At 33.1% G+C, this 19,425-nt stretch overlaps 1 protein-coding gene across 2 annotated transcripts; it reads left to right on the top strand.

Moving 5' to 3' along the window:
• Window positions 1-4,558: 4,558 nt before the first annotated feature.
• LOC147403824 (cyclase-like protein 2) lies at window positions 4,559-18,661 on the top strand. Of its 2 annotated transcripts, XM_086439566.1 has the most exons (7): window positions 4,560-5,282; window positions 8,727-8,771; window positions 11,872-11,944; window positions 13,819-13,916; window positions 15,614-15,684; window positions 17,595-17,728; window positions 18,433-18,661. In XM_086439566.1, exons 1-6 carry the CDS (start codon window positions 4,838-4,840, stop codon window positions 17,718-17,720), a joined length of 858 nt encoding a protein of 285 aa, XP_086295692.1. In that variant the 5' UTR covers window positions 4,560-4,837; the 3' UTR covers window positions 17,721-17,728; window positions 18,433-18,661. The 2 variants fall into 2 exon arrangements, with proteins under 2 accessions (XP_086295693.1, XP_086295692.1); XM_086439567.1 differs by lacking the exon at window positions 18,433-18,661 and having other exon boundaries at window positions 4,559-5,282; window positions 17,525-17,602.
• The last annotated feature ends 764 nt before the right edge of the window (window positions 18,662-19,425 follow it).

Here is a 19,425-nt window from a genome sequence, read left to right as displayed (position 1 = left end):
ACATTTTCCTTGGTCTCCCTTTTCCTGCTTTGTAAAATTTATAAGGTTCCTTTTGGTCACATTTGAGTTTGAATTGTTTCTTCACGGTGCCAACTAATGTATTTAATTCGCAATTGGTGGCTCCATAATTGGGTTAGTTTCCAGATTTTTTTCCTTGTTTCCTTCCAAAAGCGAAAAGCTATTATATGACATTCAAATTTAAAGGAGATTGAGGTAAACGACAGCTGATTTTGATCGACAATCAGCTCTATTTTGAAAGAACAAATTCCAGCTTGCCCACAAATTGGCCCGAATATAGTCAGGCCAGACCAGTGGCAGTCCGGGCTTGGGGACTATTGATTTTTCTAGTCGTTCAGACGGTTTGACAAATAGGTAGGGTTTGGACTTAGTTTTAGGCCCAACTAATAGTAGCCATTGTCAACTTCAACCTATCTCATTGAGAGAGAGAAATAGGGTGCTGAAAATTAGTAAAATAGAAAATACTATAGGGTTAAATCTAATCTTGTAAACTAATTAAACTATTAAATATAACTGTATAAAAGTTTATATTATTGACTTGATCATCGAAGTGCACTTGTAAGGCATCCCTCTGATAAGGAGATTAAAGGTGATATAAAATGATGTAATCTCAACAATTAATTACCCAAAACTCGAGGTGTGCATATATGTCAATTTGTATCCATGTCTTTAGTACCATCCATGGGATTGATTATTGGTTGAGGAAGAACTCTTTCCTTTAGATTACATGTCGCTAGGTGAAAACTGCAAAATGCAACAGAAATTTTTGTAGGACCAAGGTCCAAGAATTTTAGAAACCGAATTTCGACGGTTCGGGACTGTTGAAAATTTTGTGTTCCCCATATGAGGGCTTAGAGTCGTCAAATTGCTCCTATCCTCTATTAATTTGATGGTTATGGCCCGTCCAAAAAAAAAAACATCAATGAAAATTGGACTCCTTGATCTGTTGAATTTTTATTTTTTTTCATATTGTGTGTGGTGTCTCTAAGGAGTCATGCTTCAAGGAGGGTTCCTCCAAAATTTTGAAGCAGCCTGGTCACTTCCAAGTCGGAATCATAGGTCGAGAAATGGATCGAACTATGATATCAAAGTAGAAGACAGGAACTGCCATCCCAAATTTGTGCATCGAACTACCTCAAGGAGGGATCCATGAAAAAAGAAAAAGAAAAATGATCCAAGCAAGCACAAAAGGAAGTTGCCATATCCCATAGATCACTAGATGACAGTGATTAATCAAGAGAGATTTCTATTGCCACAACAACTTTTGCTAACACCACACCAATTCATTATGTAAATCACCAAAGAATTATCACACATCTTGGGGTGGCATTAGCAAAAGATGGTATGACAATAAAAGCTCTCTTAATCAAGCCACGATCTATCGGAGAAAGTACAACCCCATTGATGCACTGATTAGCATGGTTCTAGATATGGCTGCAAGAGTGTACGCCGCTCATGGTAACAAAATAACATCATTTGAAGAAAAATATACGAGTTTCTATGAATATAAGTTGATAGTGAGTTAAAATATCTATTGATTTGGTTATCGGAGTATAAATGTTTCCAACATTGATAATTAGTGATCTTCTTGAATAAGCAGAAGTTTCCAACACGAAATTCATACCAATGCAAATAAGAGAGTATCAATGATTAGGGAAGGACATAGCTATATAAATTCATATATATATCATGTGCTGGTATTTTTTTTATTTTTTTCCTCAAATTGAGTATTTTGAAAGATTATCTAATAAAATAATTTTACATATGTATATAAATATTTGTAAATATTTAAGATTAGGGAACGAAGACATATTTACACATTTCAGATGAATTATTTTTGTATCCAAGTACCATAACCCCACTAGAATAAAATCACATCATTAGATGTCCCGATAGACAATCACCTTAACTTTTTTTTTTTTTTTTTTTTTGTGTGTAGAAGGTAAATGTTAAGTTGGATTCTAAGAGAGTCAAACCTAAGACGCGAGAACACTTTCCACATGTCTTAACAATTTGCTAATTTGGCATATTCAACAATCATCTTAATTCCTATTGGGTTTGATCCAAAGATCCCAAGCGGAGTGTGATACAAATTCTCAAGCGTACACTATTTTTAAGAACAAGGGTGAGATCTTGTAGTCTTGCACACCTAAGTAGGTGTTAAAATAACTATTATTCACTTGGCATTAAGATAATTCCAAGTCTCACAAAGTACGGAAGTTGTGGTTCGAAAGAAAACTGCCATTTTAGGGATAAAGTCAAATTTAAAGAGAGATTAAGAGAGAAAGAATCTATAAATAGAGGGTTAGACCAAGACAAAGGTACCCAATCCTGGATACTCATATTGTTACTTTGTTATAATTGATTTTTCAACCTCACCAATGGATTGATCTTCCTAAAATAGTCAAAATGAATATATAATAATCAAGAAATACTCATTTGGATCAAACATTACAACTAAGGTGTTGTTTGTTAAACTGAATAAATAAGTGCTGAATAATTATAATTGCTGAAACTGTATAAGCGTTGAATTTAAGTGCTGAAATTGTTGTCTGTTTATCGATCTGAATTGTACTGAACTGATTCAAATTAAGCGCTATAATCACATAAATATGTTTGTTACTTAATGCTGAAAACTGATAAATTGACTATATTACCTTTTTCAATAATTGTATGTCTAAGGGAAAATTATTAATAAAATTCAAAAATAAAAATTATTTAAAAAAAAATACTAAATTTAATGAAATTCGTTTTGGGAACCTAGTCGAACAAATTCTCTCTCCTCCACATCATTTAAAAAGTAAATTTAAATTTTTTTTAATTCAAATTAAAGAGAGAGAATATTAAATATAAATATTTCGTTAAATATTAAATATTAAATATTCCAAAAAAATAAGAAAGGAAAGAGAAAATTTCTCTCTCCTCTTTTATTTTTTCAAAATATTTAATATTTAATATTTAATATTATTTAAATGCGTGGAGGAGAGAAAATTTCGGCTCTTTAAGGGTCGAAATTTTCTCTCTCTTATTTTGAATTAATATTATTAATTTGAATTAATATTATTTTTTTAATTTGAATTAATATTATATTTTAATTTGAATTACTATTATTTAAATACATAGATGAGAGAGAAAATAGGAGAGAGATAATATTGGTGTGGGTTGTCTTATTTATTGTGGGGTGCTTATATCATTATCCACAAGACATAAGAGGTAATATCATTTCAAGTATAAGAGCATATTTGTCCGTGTTGAAAAATATCGGTGTTTACCGTTTCAGCAAAAAAATTAAGTGATCCAACTTCACTTAATGCTTTTCACTTATTTTTCAGCAATAAGTGCTGAAAATGTGGAGTAAACAAACGTGCTGATTGTTGAAACTGAATTGTATTCAGCATTAAGTGTTGAAATTAGCGTTAAACAAACACCACCTGAATCTTCAAAATTATGAATATATTATTATCTTACTTGTCATTTGTTGCCACAATGTGGATATAGATCAAAAGTTATATCTAAATCTTTGAAATTATGAGTGTATCATTTGCTATTCATGCTTGGCTCTCAGAAATTGTGGGAATGGATTGTAATCATCGTTGAAAAACTTAGATAAGTTAAAAAATGTGAGAAAAGGGTATTTACGGACCATTTGGTCTTATTATTCTTCTCTCTTTGTCTTTCTTCTTATTTGCATCTATGAAGTTTTCAATAAGGATTTCGTGATAAAAGAGGCAATACCCTCGTAACTTGGAAAGTAGGTTAGAAATGACAATGGAAACCTCAACTCTTGATTTAGGGGTTGTTAAGAAATCTTGACAACCCAAAAAATGAAAATAAAAAATAAAAAATAAAATGAAGTTTAATTTGATAGTTCAGTATCTAATATTGACACTAATCAAGATGACACATTGACTAAGAGGATAGTTACATCTTAAATAAGTTGGTTAATTGTTACTATAGTTGTAACAAAGATAAGAGTTGCTCTATATAATAAAACCAGTGTCATTGTTTTTAGACACTGCGAATTACTCTCAAATGATCATTATTATTGTTATTGAATTCTCTAATAGAGATTTGGATAGATTTCTACCTCTACACACTGTTAGATTCTATTGAGTCTTCTCAGATAGATTTAATAGAATCCTAATAATTATAATGATAATAAAAAATTAACTTCTTATTAAAAAAAGAAAAAAAAAGTATTTTTTAATCAATTCGGTCCAATCATCAAATCACCATGGAAATCAGGATGAGGAAGAACTCTCCTTTAATTCTACTACTATGCATTTGCAATTCTACTAATGCTTTCTCAATAGCCAATGATAGGATCATAAATTCTATGGACAATTTTGATCCACTTCAAAGAGGAATTTTTTTCAAATTAATTAATTAATTTTTATTGATTGTTTAAAGAAAATATTTTACATCCTCCATTACATAGAAGAGAAGGATTTTGACTTCAATGTACAAATATTAAACTCTAATTTAATAAAATTTTCTAAATTAATAAAATAAAAAAATCCTAAAATAATAAAATACTTATTAGCAGCTAGATTCCTACACTATCAGAAGTTCCAAGCAAACCTGAACAAGCGATAGAAAACAAAACCCTTGATCCATCACTCTCCAATCGGCAAAACCACGATGGAGAAGAACTCATCCCTTAATTCTGTACTATGCACCGTCCTCCTCTGCAATTCTGCTAACGTACACCACTTTCTCAGTAGCGGAAGTTCTAAGCAAACATCGACATCCCAGAACATAAAATAAAAAAAACCTTAATTCATCACTCTCCGATCGTCAAATCACCTTAGAAACCACGATGATGATGAACTCTCCCTTATTTCTGCTACTATGCACCGTTTCCTCTGCAATTCTGCTAACGTGCACCACTTTCTCTCTCGTTCTCGCCTCTTCTCCATCAAACAAAGCTTATCCCTCGGCTTACGGAGACGACTTCGATTCGTGTGGGTCGACTCAGTTCCATGATGAGTTGGCACCCCTGAGGAGAGAAGTGTACGGAGGGAGAAGGATCTTTGACATAACCCATCAGTACAGAGAAGATTTGCCGTTTCCGGGTTCAGTTGGCGGGGTGGGTCAGATTCTATGGCTCCATGAAAGTATGAAGAACGGATCTCTCGCTAACATATCTTTGTTGAAGATGATTACCCATACAGGAACCCATGTCGATGCACCTGGCCACATCTTTGATCACTACTACGATGCTGGTTTTGATGTCGATAGCCTCGATCTTGATGTCCTCAATGGTAATTTTTTTTTTCTTTTTCACACTTCAAGTGTTTGATGAAATTACGCACTGTTCTTGAAGCACTCTTTAGCACCCTGTAGCAAAGATCCAACGGTTGAAAGAGCGCCACATCAGCCATACACTTATTTCCTGTAGCAAAACTTTTATTTATTTTATTTATTGTTCAAGATAACTCTCTCTCATCCGTTGGATCTGTGGTACAGGATGGTACAGTAACCTTGTGCTATAGAGGATCCGTTTCCCCAGTATTCCTGGTTCTATAAAGGAAATTCAGGATTTTTTTTAAAGAGAGCTACTATTGCCACACCAACTTTTGCTAATACCTCACCAATTCCTATATAAATCATAAAAGAATTGCATACAATTGGTGTGGCAGTAGCAAAAGTTGGTGGGGGGCAATAGCAACTCTCTTTTTAAATTGGGACATACTTTAGGAGTCGAGATCCCATATGGTGTCCTGTTTCTATCGATAGGAATGGTGCCTACGTGGTATAATTTGATTAGGAAACAAATGCATTGGGCAGCGTGAACGGCTCGTTAGGAGTCCGCGGTGTTTTAAACACCAACTATAGCGTGTCATGCAAACACCTATCCTATTTTATACGAATGGAACACCGTATTGGATCCTAATTCTACTGTTAGTGCTCTAAAGTCGGTGAGTCAACTCGATCGTTTTTAATATTAATCACCTTCGCATTGAATCTTACCATATGACCTTCCCAATATTACAAACATATTGGTCAAATTGTACCATATGACTTATCTGATATTTTGGAAATATTGGTCGGGTTAATAGAACTCTATGAAGTCTACCTGATTTTTTCTTTTTGACTAAAGTAATTTTGTTTTAATTGTTTAAATATTTATATTATCCAAATAGAAATGTGATCTTGTAATGGAGTATCTTATTATTATTCAAATAAAAATATATATTAATATATTAGTTGACCTGAGCATCTTCTTTGAGATTAAGAGGGTAAAAGAGGAAAGGCAGTAAAGTTGGATGGTATATTGGAAAAATGATTAATAGATGAATGACAATAAAGTTGGACTGGTACTCTTAGAAAAAGAGGAAATGCAATAAAGCTGGAAGAGCAGTCTTGGAAATGAAAAGAAGAGGAGAGACAATAAAGTTTAAAGTTGTCCTCAAGATTCATAGCGAGATTAAATCTTAACCCCTTTTTTGTGGAGAACAAAGGGAGTGGATTCCACTATTGTAGTTTATTATATAGATATTGAGTTGTGTGTATAAGTCACGAATCTTTTTAATTGGGACATATTGTTACTTTGTTAGTGAGGTGTATGTAACATGGCTGTTCAAAATAATTTGTCCTTGTCTCGGATGAGTCAAACTATTTTAAATGGATTTAAATAAATTTCGTAAATATGTATATAATAAAACACAACGGTGGACCCCACTCTGCTACAGTTTTGTGGGTTATAAAGATTGAGAGAAAGAAGTGGGGTCCACACAACCCCACTTCATTGCCTTCTCCTCTTCCCCCTTAAACTATAATGTCTTTCCTCTCCTTCCCACCTTTTTCAATAATATGTATCCCTTTAACTTTACTATCTTTCCTCTTTTACCCCTTTAACCCCAAAGTGGATGTTGGTATGACCAAACTATAGTCTATATAATAAAACATAACGGTGGACCCCACTCTATTAAAGTTTTGTGGGGTATAAAGATTGAGACAAAGGAGTAGGGTCCACACAACCCCACTATATTGTTTTTCCTTCTCTCCCCTTAACCTTTATTGTCTTTCCTCCCCCCCCTTTCAATAATACCACTCTAGCTTTACTATCTTTCCTCTTTTACCCTTTTCACCCCAAAAGAGGATGGCACGGGCAAACTCTAGTATATTTATATTTAAGTGTTTTGTAAATTATAACCTGTATTAATAGATGCACATTCATAAAATTTAAATTCTTCATTATTTATATTTTATTTTTAAAGTCCATGGTGTGTAAATCATGGTTTAAAGCTCAATCGATCCTAATTGACCCTACCGAGTAGTTAAAAATTCTTTTGGGTTGAACGATTTCCAAATATTAATTGGACTCCTTGATTTGGCCAATCCTCTAGCCAACTTTGGCAAATTTGAGCCATAATTTGTACTAGAAACTCTTTGATTTGTGTGTGTTCAAAACTCAGTTGGTTTTGCAAAACTCGGTTGGTTTTGCAAAACTCGCCTGGTCGATCACTTCAATTGGTGCATTTGTGTATCTATGCATGCGTGTGTTCAAAACTTGGTTGGTTTTGCAAAACTCGCTAGGTCTATCATTTCAATTGGTGCATTTGTGTATCTATGTGTGCGTGTGTTTTCAAAACTTGGTTGGTTTTGCAAAACTCGCTAGGTCTATCACTTCAATTTGTGCATGCACTTTTTTTTCCTGCAAACCAACGTTTTCATCCCCGAATTTGAGAAAACTCTCCTTGCACCCAAATTTATCAACTTCCTTACGCATACTCCCCTGTTGTCCGTCCGAAAAATGTCTTTATCTTTTGAAAACACAAATCAACTATCTCCAAAAACTGAATGAACTACAAATCAACCAATCTAGAAATTAGGCACTTCTCTAAACTATTGAAATTCTTTCAAATATCTTCTAGTTACGTTTGAACCAAATTCAAATATAGTAAACTGTGATGTACTAGGAATAATAAACTAATGATTTACTAAAATAATAAGCAAGAAATCATAATTTAAATAGTGAAACATACAATTTACTGTAAATAGTAACCATCTTTAAACCTCTTACGCTGGTGCATCTTCTCTGATGTACTATAATATGGTGGTCCACTTTGTGTTCATGGCTACATTAGGTAGGTTATGCTTCTTCAAAGATTTAGGTAATTTATGTTGACGAGAGCAATCCTTTGGGGATACAAACCCGGTCCTCACAATTATACTTATTCAAAAAGAAGAAGAAGCAATCGTTTGTATTAGCTTTTCAATCAACAAATTAAATGTATTGAGTTCAACTTGATTATTATTTAAACTCTGACAAAAAATGTCCTATAATTTCTAAAACACCAAGCACACCACTTTGTAAGTCAAATCAATTGAAGCCTCAAATGGAAAACTTGATCCCATTGTCTCAACTTGAAGAGGAAATCTCATTACATAATCAGATTCTTTCAGATCTAAAATTTCAATCTAAGAATAGACAATAGTCATACTAACTTAGATAAAATCTTATTCTTCTTGATGTTTTCCTGAGTAAGTTCTTGTAGTTTGTTTTATATTGACGTTGCCATCTGCTTTCCTTCTTAGTGCTTTCCCAATTAGCATTATCATTATGCAATTATCAAACATATTTTTGCCTTAATTTGATATCATTGGTGATTTTCATAAATTAACATATGAGTGCAATTGTATTTTTGCCTTTAAACACTTATTAAAACTATTTATGCCTTGTTCTCTCGTGCTTTTGATAGGTCTTGCATTGATGGTAGATGTTCCAAGGGATAAGAACATAACTGGTAAATTCTATTTCAAACGAACCTCTTTGTATGCATTTATTTATTCTTTTAGCTTTCCTTTCTACAAATTCCTTGAATTGAGAATTCCACTCTTATATGATTGTACACATCCCCTACAAAGAATTCTCCATGCCATAATTTTGTCCATATAGTAGTACATTATCAACACGCATGGAATCATGGTCTCTAATACGTTATATGACATTAATGTTGGGGTCTTGTTGATGTGTGCCCTAAAGGTGCATTAAATATACCTTGGAAATATGCATTTGAGGGTATTTCTGGTATAAAAAAAATCTTTTGAGGTCATTTTTGGTAGGAAATTCAATTTCCAAGGTGTATTTAATGCTCCTAAACGTGTGCCCTTAGGGCACGTATTAACAAAACCCTTAATGTCGATATCGCTGCATTTTCTCATTAATGAATACCAAACAATTGCATATCATATAGGTGTGGATTACTATAATTTTTGCTATTGATGGTCAACAATATTGTTTGATAGGTATGACAATATTATTAGAAAACCAGCAGAAAATTACAAGAAGCAACTCGAAGTGGTCTTGATGACCTACCACGGATAGAATACATGAAAAAAGAAGAACAAACACAAACTACCCATTGCCCATTAATAATCAAATCCCATTTGAACACAAAATCCTTATAATGCGACCCTCTAAACTCTGATAATCTATGACCACTAAAATATAAGGTTATAATGGAAAGGACAATAACGCAAATCCCTGCAACTTCCCCTTCAAATGTTCTCCTATTTGTTTCCTTCCAAGTGCATTAGAAAGCTACAAAGGGAAGGGACCTCCAAAGCAAGTGTCTGTGATATGTCAATGTCATAGTTTACGAACTATGTAAATAAAAAAACCGAGGCCGACATAGTCCAAAATATCTTGAACTCCTGCAAAAAATAGTCTCCAAATCTTTTTAGCCAAATTATAATTTAAAAAAGGGTGGTTCCTAGATTTTCCATTTACTCATCAATGTCTATTTGTTGCTAAAACCCCCTCATCAATGAAAATAATTTAAAAAAAAGCTCCAACTCAGATGGTGGTAAGCGTTCGCCATACCAGTCTTGCAAGCAAACCCTAGACTCCCAATTTTGATTGTAGGGTGTACACACTCGTTAGCTACTTAAGCCTGATACAGATTCTATCTATTATTGATGAAGGCACCTTGCTCAATAGAGATAACAAAAGGGAGGACCACTCAAATTTTAGACACCAAGTCCTCTAATAGTTATTTCGTACACACACTCTACTACTAATAGGCCTAAAATTGGAAATGTTTTCTGTCTCTTTCTTCTTTTGGATAAGGGCTGCAAAAGTATTGTTCAAACAATAGTCAAGGGACTCGTGATCCTGAAAATTCTTGACCACCTTTATAAATTCACTACCAATAATATCCCAAGAAGATTTGAAACAGAAAGGAAAACCATTCAGCCATGAAACCATTAATCAACCAACTTTTTTATGGAATCAAGATCTCCTCTTCCTCAATAGGTTTCTTTTCCCAACAAAACTTTTTGATAGGTTTAAGTGTGAATGTGGGGTTTTGATCCCAGGTACGTGGTGTTTCCACACACAAACTTACCGACATGGTACCTGTCCCAACTTTTTAACTTCGGACTAAGAAACTCAACTTCCCTAGATTATAATTGGCATCCAAACCTATCTGGCTTCAAAGGAGTATTGAGGCTTCCTCCTTGAGACAAGCATCAAGATGATGCTCATTAAAAATGCCCTGAGGTGTAAGGAAGAAACATAAAAACATTTGAGGTATATATGCCTCCTACCAAGAGGCACCCATAGGCCTTTGCTTTAGTTTGAGGTGCACCTGCTCAGGATGATGCACATTAAAAACCCTTTGAAGTGCAGAGAAGAAACAAATGAGGCATACGCCTCAGACCAAGAGCACCCAAAAGGTGCCAAAGACTATGTGTTCTACCCGGTATGGCGCATATGAGTTCTTAGTCATGCCATTCGGCCTAATGAATGCCCCAGGGTGTGCTCCAGTATGATGTGTGATTGAGGTGTACACCTCACATTAATTTAATGTTCTTAACTATATGTTAATTGTATTTTTATTTTTGGTCCTTCTCTTCTTATTCTTGTTATTTCTTGTCATTTCTTCTATTTTTGTTGTTGTTGGCACAAAAAACAATTGGTAGCATTTAGAAATATATTCGAATATAAAGTAATAATCTATGTAAAGATAATTGCTGGAATTTATTTGATTCATAAATAACTTTCGTATTATTTTGTATTGTATAGAGAAAGTTATTTAAAAAATAATATTTAGTAAATATGACAGATATAAATATTTATTTCTTTCTGAAATATTATTATAAGTATAGGGGGATTAAAACTTGCAATTCGATTGTGTGGATTTGAAACTTGAAATTTGGTACTATGTGGTGGCTACCTTTTTTTTTTCTCTTCCCAATTTTCTAATGGGAGGTTTATGCCTCACACTTTAGTGTTGGCCAGCTGAGTGCCTCACCTCATGCTTCTGCATATGAAATCATTGATCCAAACTATTAAATGCAGTGATACTATTATCCGTTATAGTAATTGCATATACCCATAGTTTGTGTTTTGGATTAATTTAGGAAGGTAAATGAGGTACTGGTTAGGAACTTAAAGTGCATCTACGCACACAACTACATCTTCTAATCAGTATAATGCATTCAGAAACATAATTTGAAATGTGTTCAATCATTCGCATTATTAATTAGTAAATATTTGCTGTTATATTTATTACATGATGTTAGTTTAAAAATATTAGTTCAAAAAGTTGCATTATCAACCTAGTCAGAATATTGGTAAGCTATGGCACAAAAAATGGAAATAGTATTATATTGTGTGCAACAATGTTGTTCAGAAGTTAACTATCATTTTTATTTGTCGATTATGGAAGAACAATTGGAATCTAGAAAAATATTGCCCCTTTAGTTGTTTTTGTGAAAATACTGGAAGTTTTGAATGGATAGAAAGCAACTAAAGCCACACAAATTTAACTTCTGAATTTTCATCTACACCAACTGTAATCATGGAATAAATTAGTTGATAAGAATTTCTTCTTCTTGCAGCTGACGTAATGAAATCCTTGGATATTCCCAAAGGAGTACGTCGCGTGCTTTTCAGAACACTAAACACTGACAGGTATTTTATGTTAATCATATCTATGACTTTGACTAGACTTTGGATAGAGTGGAATGGTAGAAAATGATTTGTTTAGACTACCCCAAATCTTTGGGATAAGGTCCTCTTCTTCTTTTTCTTTTTTTTTTTTTTTGCTATCTTTCCTTCACCATGGGCCAAGCTCCTGCAATTATAACTGGAAATTGAGAAACATGGAATATAATACTTGTTTTGAGTAATACAATAACAACAACAAGGCCTTATCCCAAAGATTTGGGTCTGCTAGTGAATTTATGTTCCACTTTGTTCAGTGCCAAGTATTTTGTTATTGAAAGTGAGTTCATGTCTGCTTTGACTATCTTCATCCACTTTCTTTTGGGGCTTCTCTGTGCCCTTTTATGATATAATCTTTTGAGTAATCAGTTTGAAAATTTGGGTTAAGTGGTTACATTCTTAATGGCTGATTATAAATACCATAATTTTATGTTTTTTTAGAAATTTTATAATTAGTTGACGCACTTATTTTTTAATATTGAGCACTAGTTAAAGTAGTTTTCCTACTTATTTGGAAGGGAAGATTCAGTTGGGGGAAGCAGGCATGTTTCTAACTGGATGAATAAGATCACTGTTTAATGATATTGTAGCAGTGGAACTTCTCTTACTATAAAACCATTTGATGCAATGTACTATTGGAAAACTATAGGTATATGGGAACTATTGCTGTTGAGAAGTATTTCTTTTCAGCATTAGAAATTAGCTTTCTGTTAAATGGTAAACATTTTAAAGATGATCATAAAGGACCTTTAACAGTCTTCATGCAAGGACAGGATAAAAGGATTCTCTATTTAAGTTTTTGAGAAACAATATGCAATAATTCTCTTTTTCACAATGAAAAGAAACATGGACATGTTTTTCTGGTATAAATGTGAATCCTATTAGCCACTTCTATTCTATCCAGGGCCATATCCTCTGTTAATGAGCATACCTTCAAATGGCCTAGTTGCGTATTTTTCTCTGTTGATCTAGATACTATGTTTCCGATTCTTTGTTTTTTCTTATTAGTAATTGTGTTTATGGCCAATCTTATTAAGTGTTACTTCTACACATTGAGTAGCATTAAAAAGCAGTATGCACTTCATAAGGGGGGAAAGCTTAAACTACTACAAACGGAACAACATAAAATTGCAAATGCCTTCTTCTTTAAGTTGGGGAGGGACTCTGATGGGTCATGTATTTGAAATGCATTTGCTTATAGGAGTGACTGATCTTGTGAAATTGATGGGGACTTCATGCTTGAAGAATAGATTTTATGTTTATTTAATTTTTTGTTTTGAATTTTGAATTTTTATGTTTTTTAGGCTTATTTTCATGTTTTATCAGCCCATGGTCTTAGTATAATGTTTGTGGGTAGTTTGATAATTTTAGTATGTTCTTTTATTAAGTTTATAAGGGTTGAAATTGTAGGAGAGATGAAGTTACAAAAATTGGAGTATTTTTTTTAATTTATCTTTATGTTTAGGGCTTAAGTCCTTTTTCTCTTTAGGATATTTTTTTAAATATTTGAACACATCTTTATTATTTTATGAGAACTTTTGGAATAAAATTTGTAGAATTGTGTGGTTTCTTGTTTGAATGTTGGTGCGTTCAACTTGGTATTTCCATGAAAATTATTGGGGTGATTCCAAGGTAAATCTATTATTTTTTTGTCCTTCTAATCATAATTCTCTTTTCTTGAGTTCAAGAACTCTTGAACCATTCACGATAAAATTAAATATTTTTTTGATCAGTAATTCACTATAAATATTATATCCTCTTCAATGATGAGTTGAATTAATACTGGGTTATCATGGTGTAAAAGAGCTTAATTTCATTCAGATAAACTTTTTCCATCTCAGGAGGCTTATGTGGAAAAGTGACATTGACACCAGCTTTGTTGGCTTTACGAAGGATGGCGCAAAATGGTTGGTAGAGAACACTGACATCAAGCTTGTTGGTAAGAAATATTATTCTTTCCCGGTGAAAAACATTTGCATGATCTAAAATGGTGGGTGGGGTCTGATTAGCCCCGCATTTCACCAAAGTAAAAGATGTGCTCCACATTTACAAGATTCACTGCATGACCATATTAGTTCTTGCTATGACATTGAAGTGACGTAACTTCATATAATTTCTATCATCACAATGCTTACTAGCCATGGAAATGATGTTGATTTATTTCCATAACTACCTTGGTTAAACTTCAACTTTTCCCTAACTTTGCTCAACTATAAATTGGAATAATTTGAAGAAGTTTAATTCTACATGCAGACAATTTGTAAAAGTTTAGGAAGTGCCACTTAGCTAAGTGGTAAGACGTGTGGAGAGTTGTTCCACATCCTAGGTTCAAACCCTCTTGAACCCATACTTCTAATGCTAACCACTAATCAAGCATTTACCTATCAATTTTTTTTTTTGGTGTAGAAGTTCACAAATTTAGAGAAGTTTGGAGAAGTATAGATAAAAGCTTATAAAAAAAAAGGAGAAATATAGACAAACATGGGGGAAAAGTACACATGATACCATAAGAAATGAAAGAACAAGCATGATGAAAATGCTTATAATATATGAATAAACAACCATTTGGTGAAACAAATGTGTAATGAATAAAGGCCGATGCACTGGCAAGTACATGATAAATTGTGAATCTGAAAGACAATTTACAAATACTTGTGAGGATAATGTAACTCAAGTAAACAAAATTCAATTACGTTGTATTTCCATAGCCGAATCAACCTACAATCCATTCACATTGATTGTTTAGGGTTGAGAAAGAAAATGAGTTTTCCTCAAAGTTTTAGTTTTCATTCTGTACAAATCCAAAAGATAACAAATACAACTTGTTTGAATGCATTAAAGATCTGTGCTTCCATAGTCGTTACATATTTCTAATACTGAAGTTGCTTAAATGTGTGAAAAAAAACATGAAAATACATATAAAAATGATTTTTTTAAACCTTCGAATAACATCAAAATCCACAATTTGAGGAACAATTGAGCTTAATTGCTATCCTACAAGTTTTTTCAGTTGATCTTCCTGATTCCCTTGTGATGATTTTGGCGCATTTTCAACAACTCCTTCATATACTCAAATTGATTTTAAGCTAAACAAGTAACAACTTAACAAATAACAACAGTATCTTCTAGTTCAAAAGCCCATCTCCACTCCCATACAGTTAAACCTCCAAAGATTTGATTTATTGTTTGTATTTGATAAATTTTTATGCAAGAAACCTCTGGGAAGTCACAATTGAATTCTGGTGAGAAATGAGCTTACAATCTCAAATTCGTCCAAATGATGGAAACTAGGGCTTGAATCCTTGGATTTGAGATTTCATTCAAATAACAGGAAAACGATGCATATAATCTAACTTGTTAAGCTCTTTTAGGGGTAGAAGCAACAAAAAAAAAACATTATTTTCTTTTTCAGATAGCCCCTGTATTATATGCATGAGGCTATAGTCTTGATTTACCTCAAGGCTATAGTCGTGCACTTTCCATGGATTTGAATGCTTGTTTACATTTTCAAATATTTTTAGTGTTATTTTTTAATTTAGGTATTAGTTCTCCAACTTATATTTTTCGAAATATAAACTATATATGACCATTCAAATATGCTATGTTTTCAACATGTTTGTTTGTTGTGACATGTAGGAATCGATTACTTATCTGTTGCTGCTTATGATGATTTGATTCCCGGTCATCGTGTATTTCTCAAAGACAGGGTATGGAACTTTTCCTCCAATGAATTTTGATATGCTTTTGATTCACTTATACTTGGTGCTTCATCCATATTTATTGAAATCATTCTTCTAATTGTCTTTGTTTTCTCTTTCATTGTTGGGGAAAACATCAATGTTGTGAGCTATTAGGATCAGAGCTTCTGACCTTTTAATTTGGAGATCAGTTCTTAGTTTATTTGTTTATGTATTTTTTGTACAAAATTTATTGAAGATTAAAGAAAGTTACATTCTTAAATATATACAACCTCTAGCATTTCCATTTAGGATTATGTGAACTAGGGAAAGAGCTAGGACTCGAAATGGGAAACTATTGTGAAATTACATTAATGGAAATGTGACAGGCTTGTCGCATACCTATCCCCTCGTTGCATAGCACCTGTGTAGCACTCAAGGTATCTCCCTAATATAGCTCAAGGCAAACTTATCCCCAAGGTGCAACTTCCAAGAGTATAAACACCTAGTGTAATGTACTCTTTTATGTATTGTGCCTAAGTGAGTTGGGGCAACTCCTTTGTCAGTATATGGTTGTTTAGACACCACACGATGTGCCCCGATTGTCCCATCTATGTCGGGTCCGAGAGGCCTAGCAATGATTTCATCCAATCAAGAGTGCAACCTCGATCAACAAGCCTAGGAAGCCGATTGATTTGGTTTGACTTGGCCAAACAGAGTCAATAAGTTGGGTCAAGATCCAATCCAAACTGGTCAGGTCTGATCTGATTCAATTTTACTAAATGAATTGGTTCTTGAAACCCATAATGCATTGATAGAAGGTGGGGTCTATTCAATATAGTCCAGTTACATTGACCAAGGTCTCCTTCATACAAGGATTTTGGTTTTGTCTTGGTTTATTGACCAAGGTCAACGTGGGTAAACCGATGCAGCAAGTGGGGCTGGGTTCCTTGGGGTTTTTGGGTTAGGCTTTAGGCCCATTAAATCCTTTCTTCTCAGTGATGGGGTTCGTAACTAAATCCTAGCATCACACGTACATGAAACGCAACAACTACATGTTTGGGAAATGGCAGTGCCAAAGTCTTTGGCCTGGCTGATGTTGACAAGAAATCTGGCCGAACACATGGCCGGCGATCAGCGACAATGGGCATCAAAATCGAAGGAGGAAACAAGGTTTTGATGAAAATCCCTCATTGTTTAAACAAGAACATTAATTTTTAAACATTCAAATCTCAAATTTGATTGAATAAGTAGAGGCTTAACAACGCTTTGATACCAATTATTGGGTTTTTCAACCCAATTATAGTGGATCTAGAGCCTTCTACAATCAATCAAATAATCAAAACACATTGATATCTACATGATTTAGATATGAAGAATAGAGGCTATGAATGTATAAATAATATAATTCCTTTTTATGTTATTGATTCCAAAACTTTAGATTCCAGCGCACTTGAATAATGAACTTCTATTGATCTTCAATCCTGCAAGATGAATCACTAGAGATGTGGCGCTCTACCCCCAACTCCTTGTACAAGAGAAGTGATGGGAGTCCCAAGGTCAATTGTATTAGAGAGGGGGAAGGCCTCCACTTTATATAATGTCTTGGTCTCCTAATTTCAACCATCATAGGAATACTTAGGAGACATAATGGAGAATATCACTTCTCTTAATTAGGAAATCACGTAAACTATATGATTGAAAACTTCTATTAGATTGCAAAAATCGGTTACTAACTCGTCAGCAGAGTATTGACTGAGTGAAGACTTTCTAGTTAGAAAATCATTTTTCATTGATGATACCCTTTATTTGGTGAAGTTTGTCGTGCAATTTTCTAATTCAAATATGTGATGTTTTTTCCTTGTTTAAGGTACTCATATATGGAATCATTTTGCTATCTCGCAAAAACTACAAATGATAATCCTGCTGAAATTGTTCAGGAAATCATTCTTGTTGAAGGCCTGAAACTGGATGACATCGACTCGGGAATATATTCTGTTCATTGCCTTCCTCTAAGGTTGCCTCGTGCTGATGGATCACCTATTAGATGCATTCTCATCAAATAATAATCTCTGTAAGTCCGACATTGCAATTGTTCTTCCTTTTTTTTTTTTTTTTGAAAACTATCTTGAAGTAGCTTTTGCATCCTAGGCTTTTTATACGTAAAATCTTGTGTTTCTAATATTCTGTTTATTTGACGTTTTTAAGTTTGAACTTCTTTGTTTTTTCTGTACATTTTATATCCATATTGCATCCTAAATCTCGTTTCGAAGGCAATGCTTTAGGATTAATATTTCGTTCATCTCAGCCAAAACCAAAATATTTTAGCTGAGACCATTCCGAGATGGTTCAAACTTTAAAGATGTTTTATGAAAAAATGGCGTAGTATTTTACAAAAATTATTGAACCAAGTATTATTTTATAAGATTTACAAAAGTGACCATATGCCCAGTTTTGTGAAATATGTTCTTTTTACAAATATGGTTACTGGATTTCATAGTTATATTATGTTTTACAACAATGGTTTCTGATATTACAGACACATTTTTCTAAGTAACTGTTTTTGTTAAAAACATAATTATATGACCATTTTCATAAATATAAATAATAAAAAAATTGTTGGTTCAGTAATTTTGGCAAAATACATAAACTTTTTTTAAAAAAATTAATTTTCCCAAAATTAAACCATGACTGAAATGAGTGATGCAACTATTAGTTGTGCTAAGCTTTGATTATAATTTATTTATTGCTGATGTGAGATTTGCAATTTTTTTGCAGGAAAGAAAGTCATTGTGGAATACATGGAGCAGGGATAACATATGGTATACTAAGTGCACACTCTCCTTTGAGGTTACTTCTTGTTCTAAGGGAATTTCTGTATATAAAAAAAAAAAAAATTATAAATTTGTATTTTAGTGTATATTGGTATGACTATGCATTTCACTTGAATGTAACAGCTTGTTATTATTAAATAATAATAATAATAAATAAGAACATGTTATTTACATATCCACTTCTGTCTGATGATCTCTCCGATTGGATCAATTTGGATTTAGTAATTAGGCCTACAACAAATACGATGCAAATGAAGTTTGAGTATGACTCAGTTATTTTATACAAATGTGTTACGATCCTAAAGAGATATATTCTTAATTTTATTGCATCACTACATAATAGAATGAAAATAAGAGATCAACTACGGTGCATGGTGGTATGTTATGATTTGCAAAGAAAGTTGAGTTAAACAGAAGTTGAAAATAAAAATAATTTTTTTTTGATAAACGGATTTTATATAATAATATAAAAAAAATATTTTTTAATAATTTGAAAATAGAATAATGTTGAGGTGACCTCAGGTTGGAACCTCATATGACACTTCTTGACGTGAAAGTATATGGGAATAATAAATTCTTTTCATCGAGATATAAGTGAAAAAGCATTTATGATTCTTATCCACTTTCACGACAAGAAGTGCAATATGAGGTAACAGCTTGAGGGTCACTCTCGCATGACTCTTAAAAGTAATATCCTTGCAGCCAATGTGTACATTATAACCACTTTTTATTAGAATTGCTCCCACATTATGTGCCCATGACCATACTTATGGGTATGATTTAGACATCCCTTCTTCATTTTTTGGTTAATATTTGAGATACCCTGGTTTCCAACCTTCCTTTTGTCCTGGTGATTAACATAAAATGACTTAAATACCCTTATCTTCAACCTCTGTCAAAAATTTTATCTTCAAAATATAAACTTATTCAATCTCAT

This window comes from Akebia trifoliata, chromosome 4 (assembly GCF_017979445.1).
Source record: "Akebia trifoliata isolate Shusen 1 chromosome 4, ASM1797944v1, whole genome shotgun sequence".
Lineage (NCBI taxonomy): Eukaryota > Viridiplantae > Streptophyta > Magnoliopsida > Ranunculales > Lardizabalaceae > Akebia > Akebia trifoliata.
Note: the sequence above shows the minus strand (reverse complement) of the source record. Positions and strands in the feature narration are given on the sequence as shown.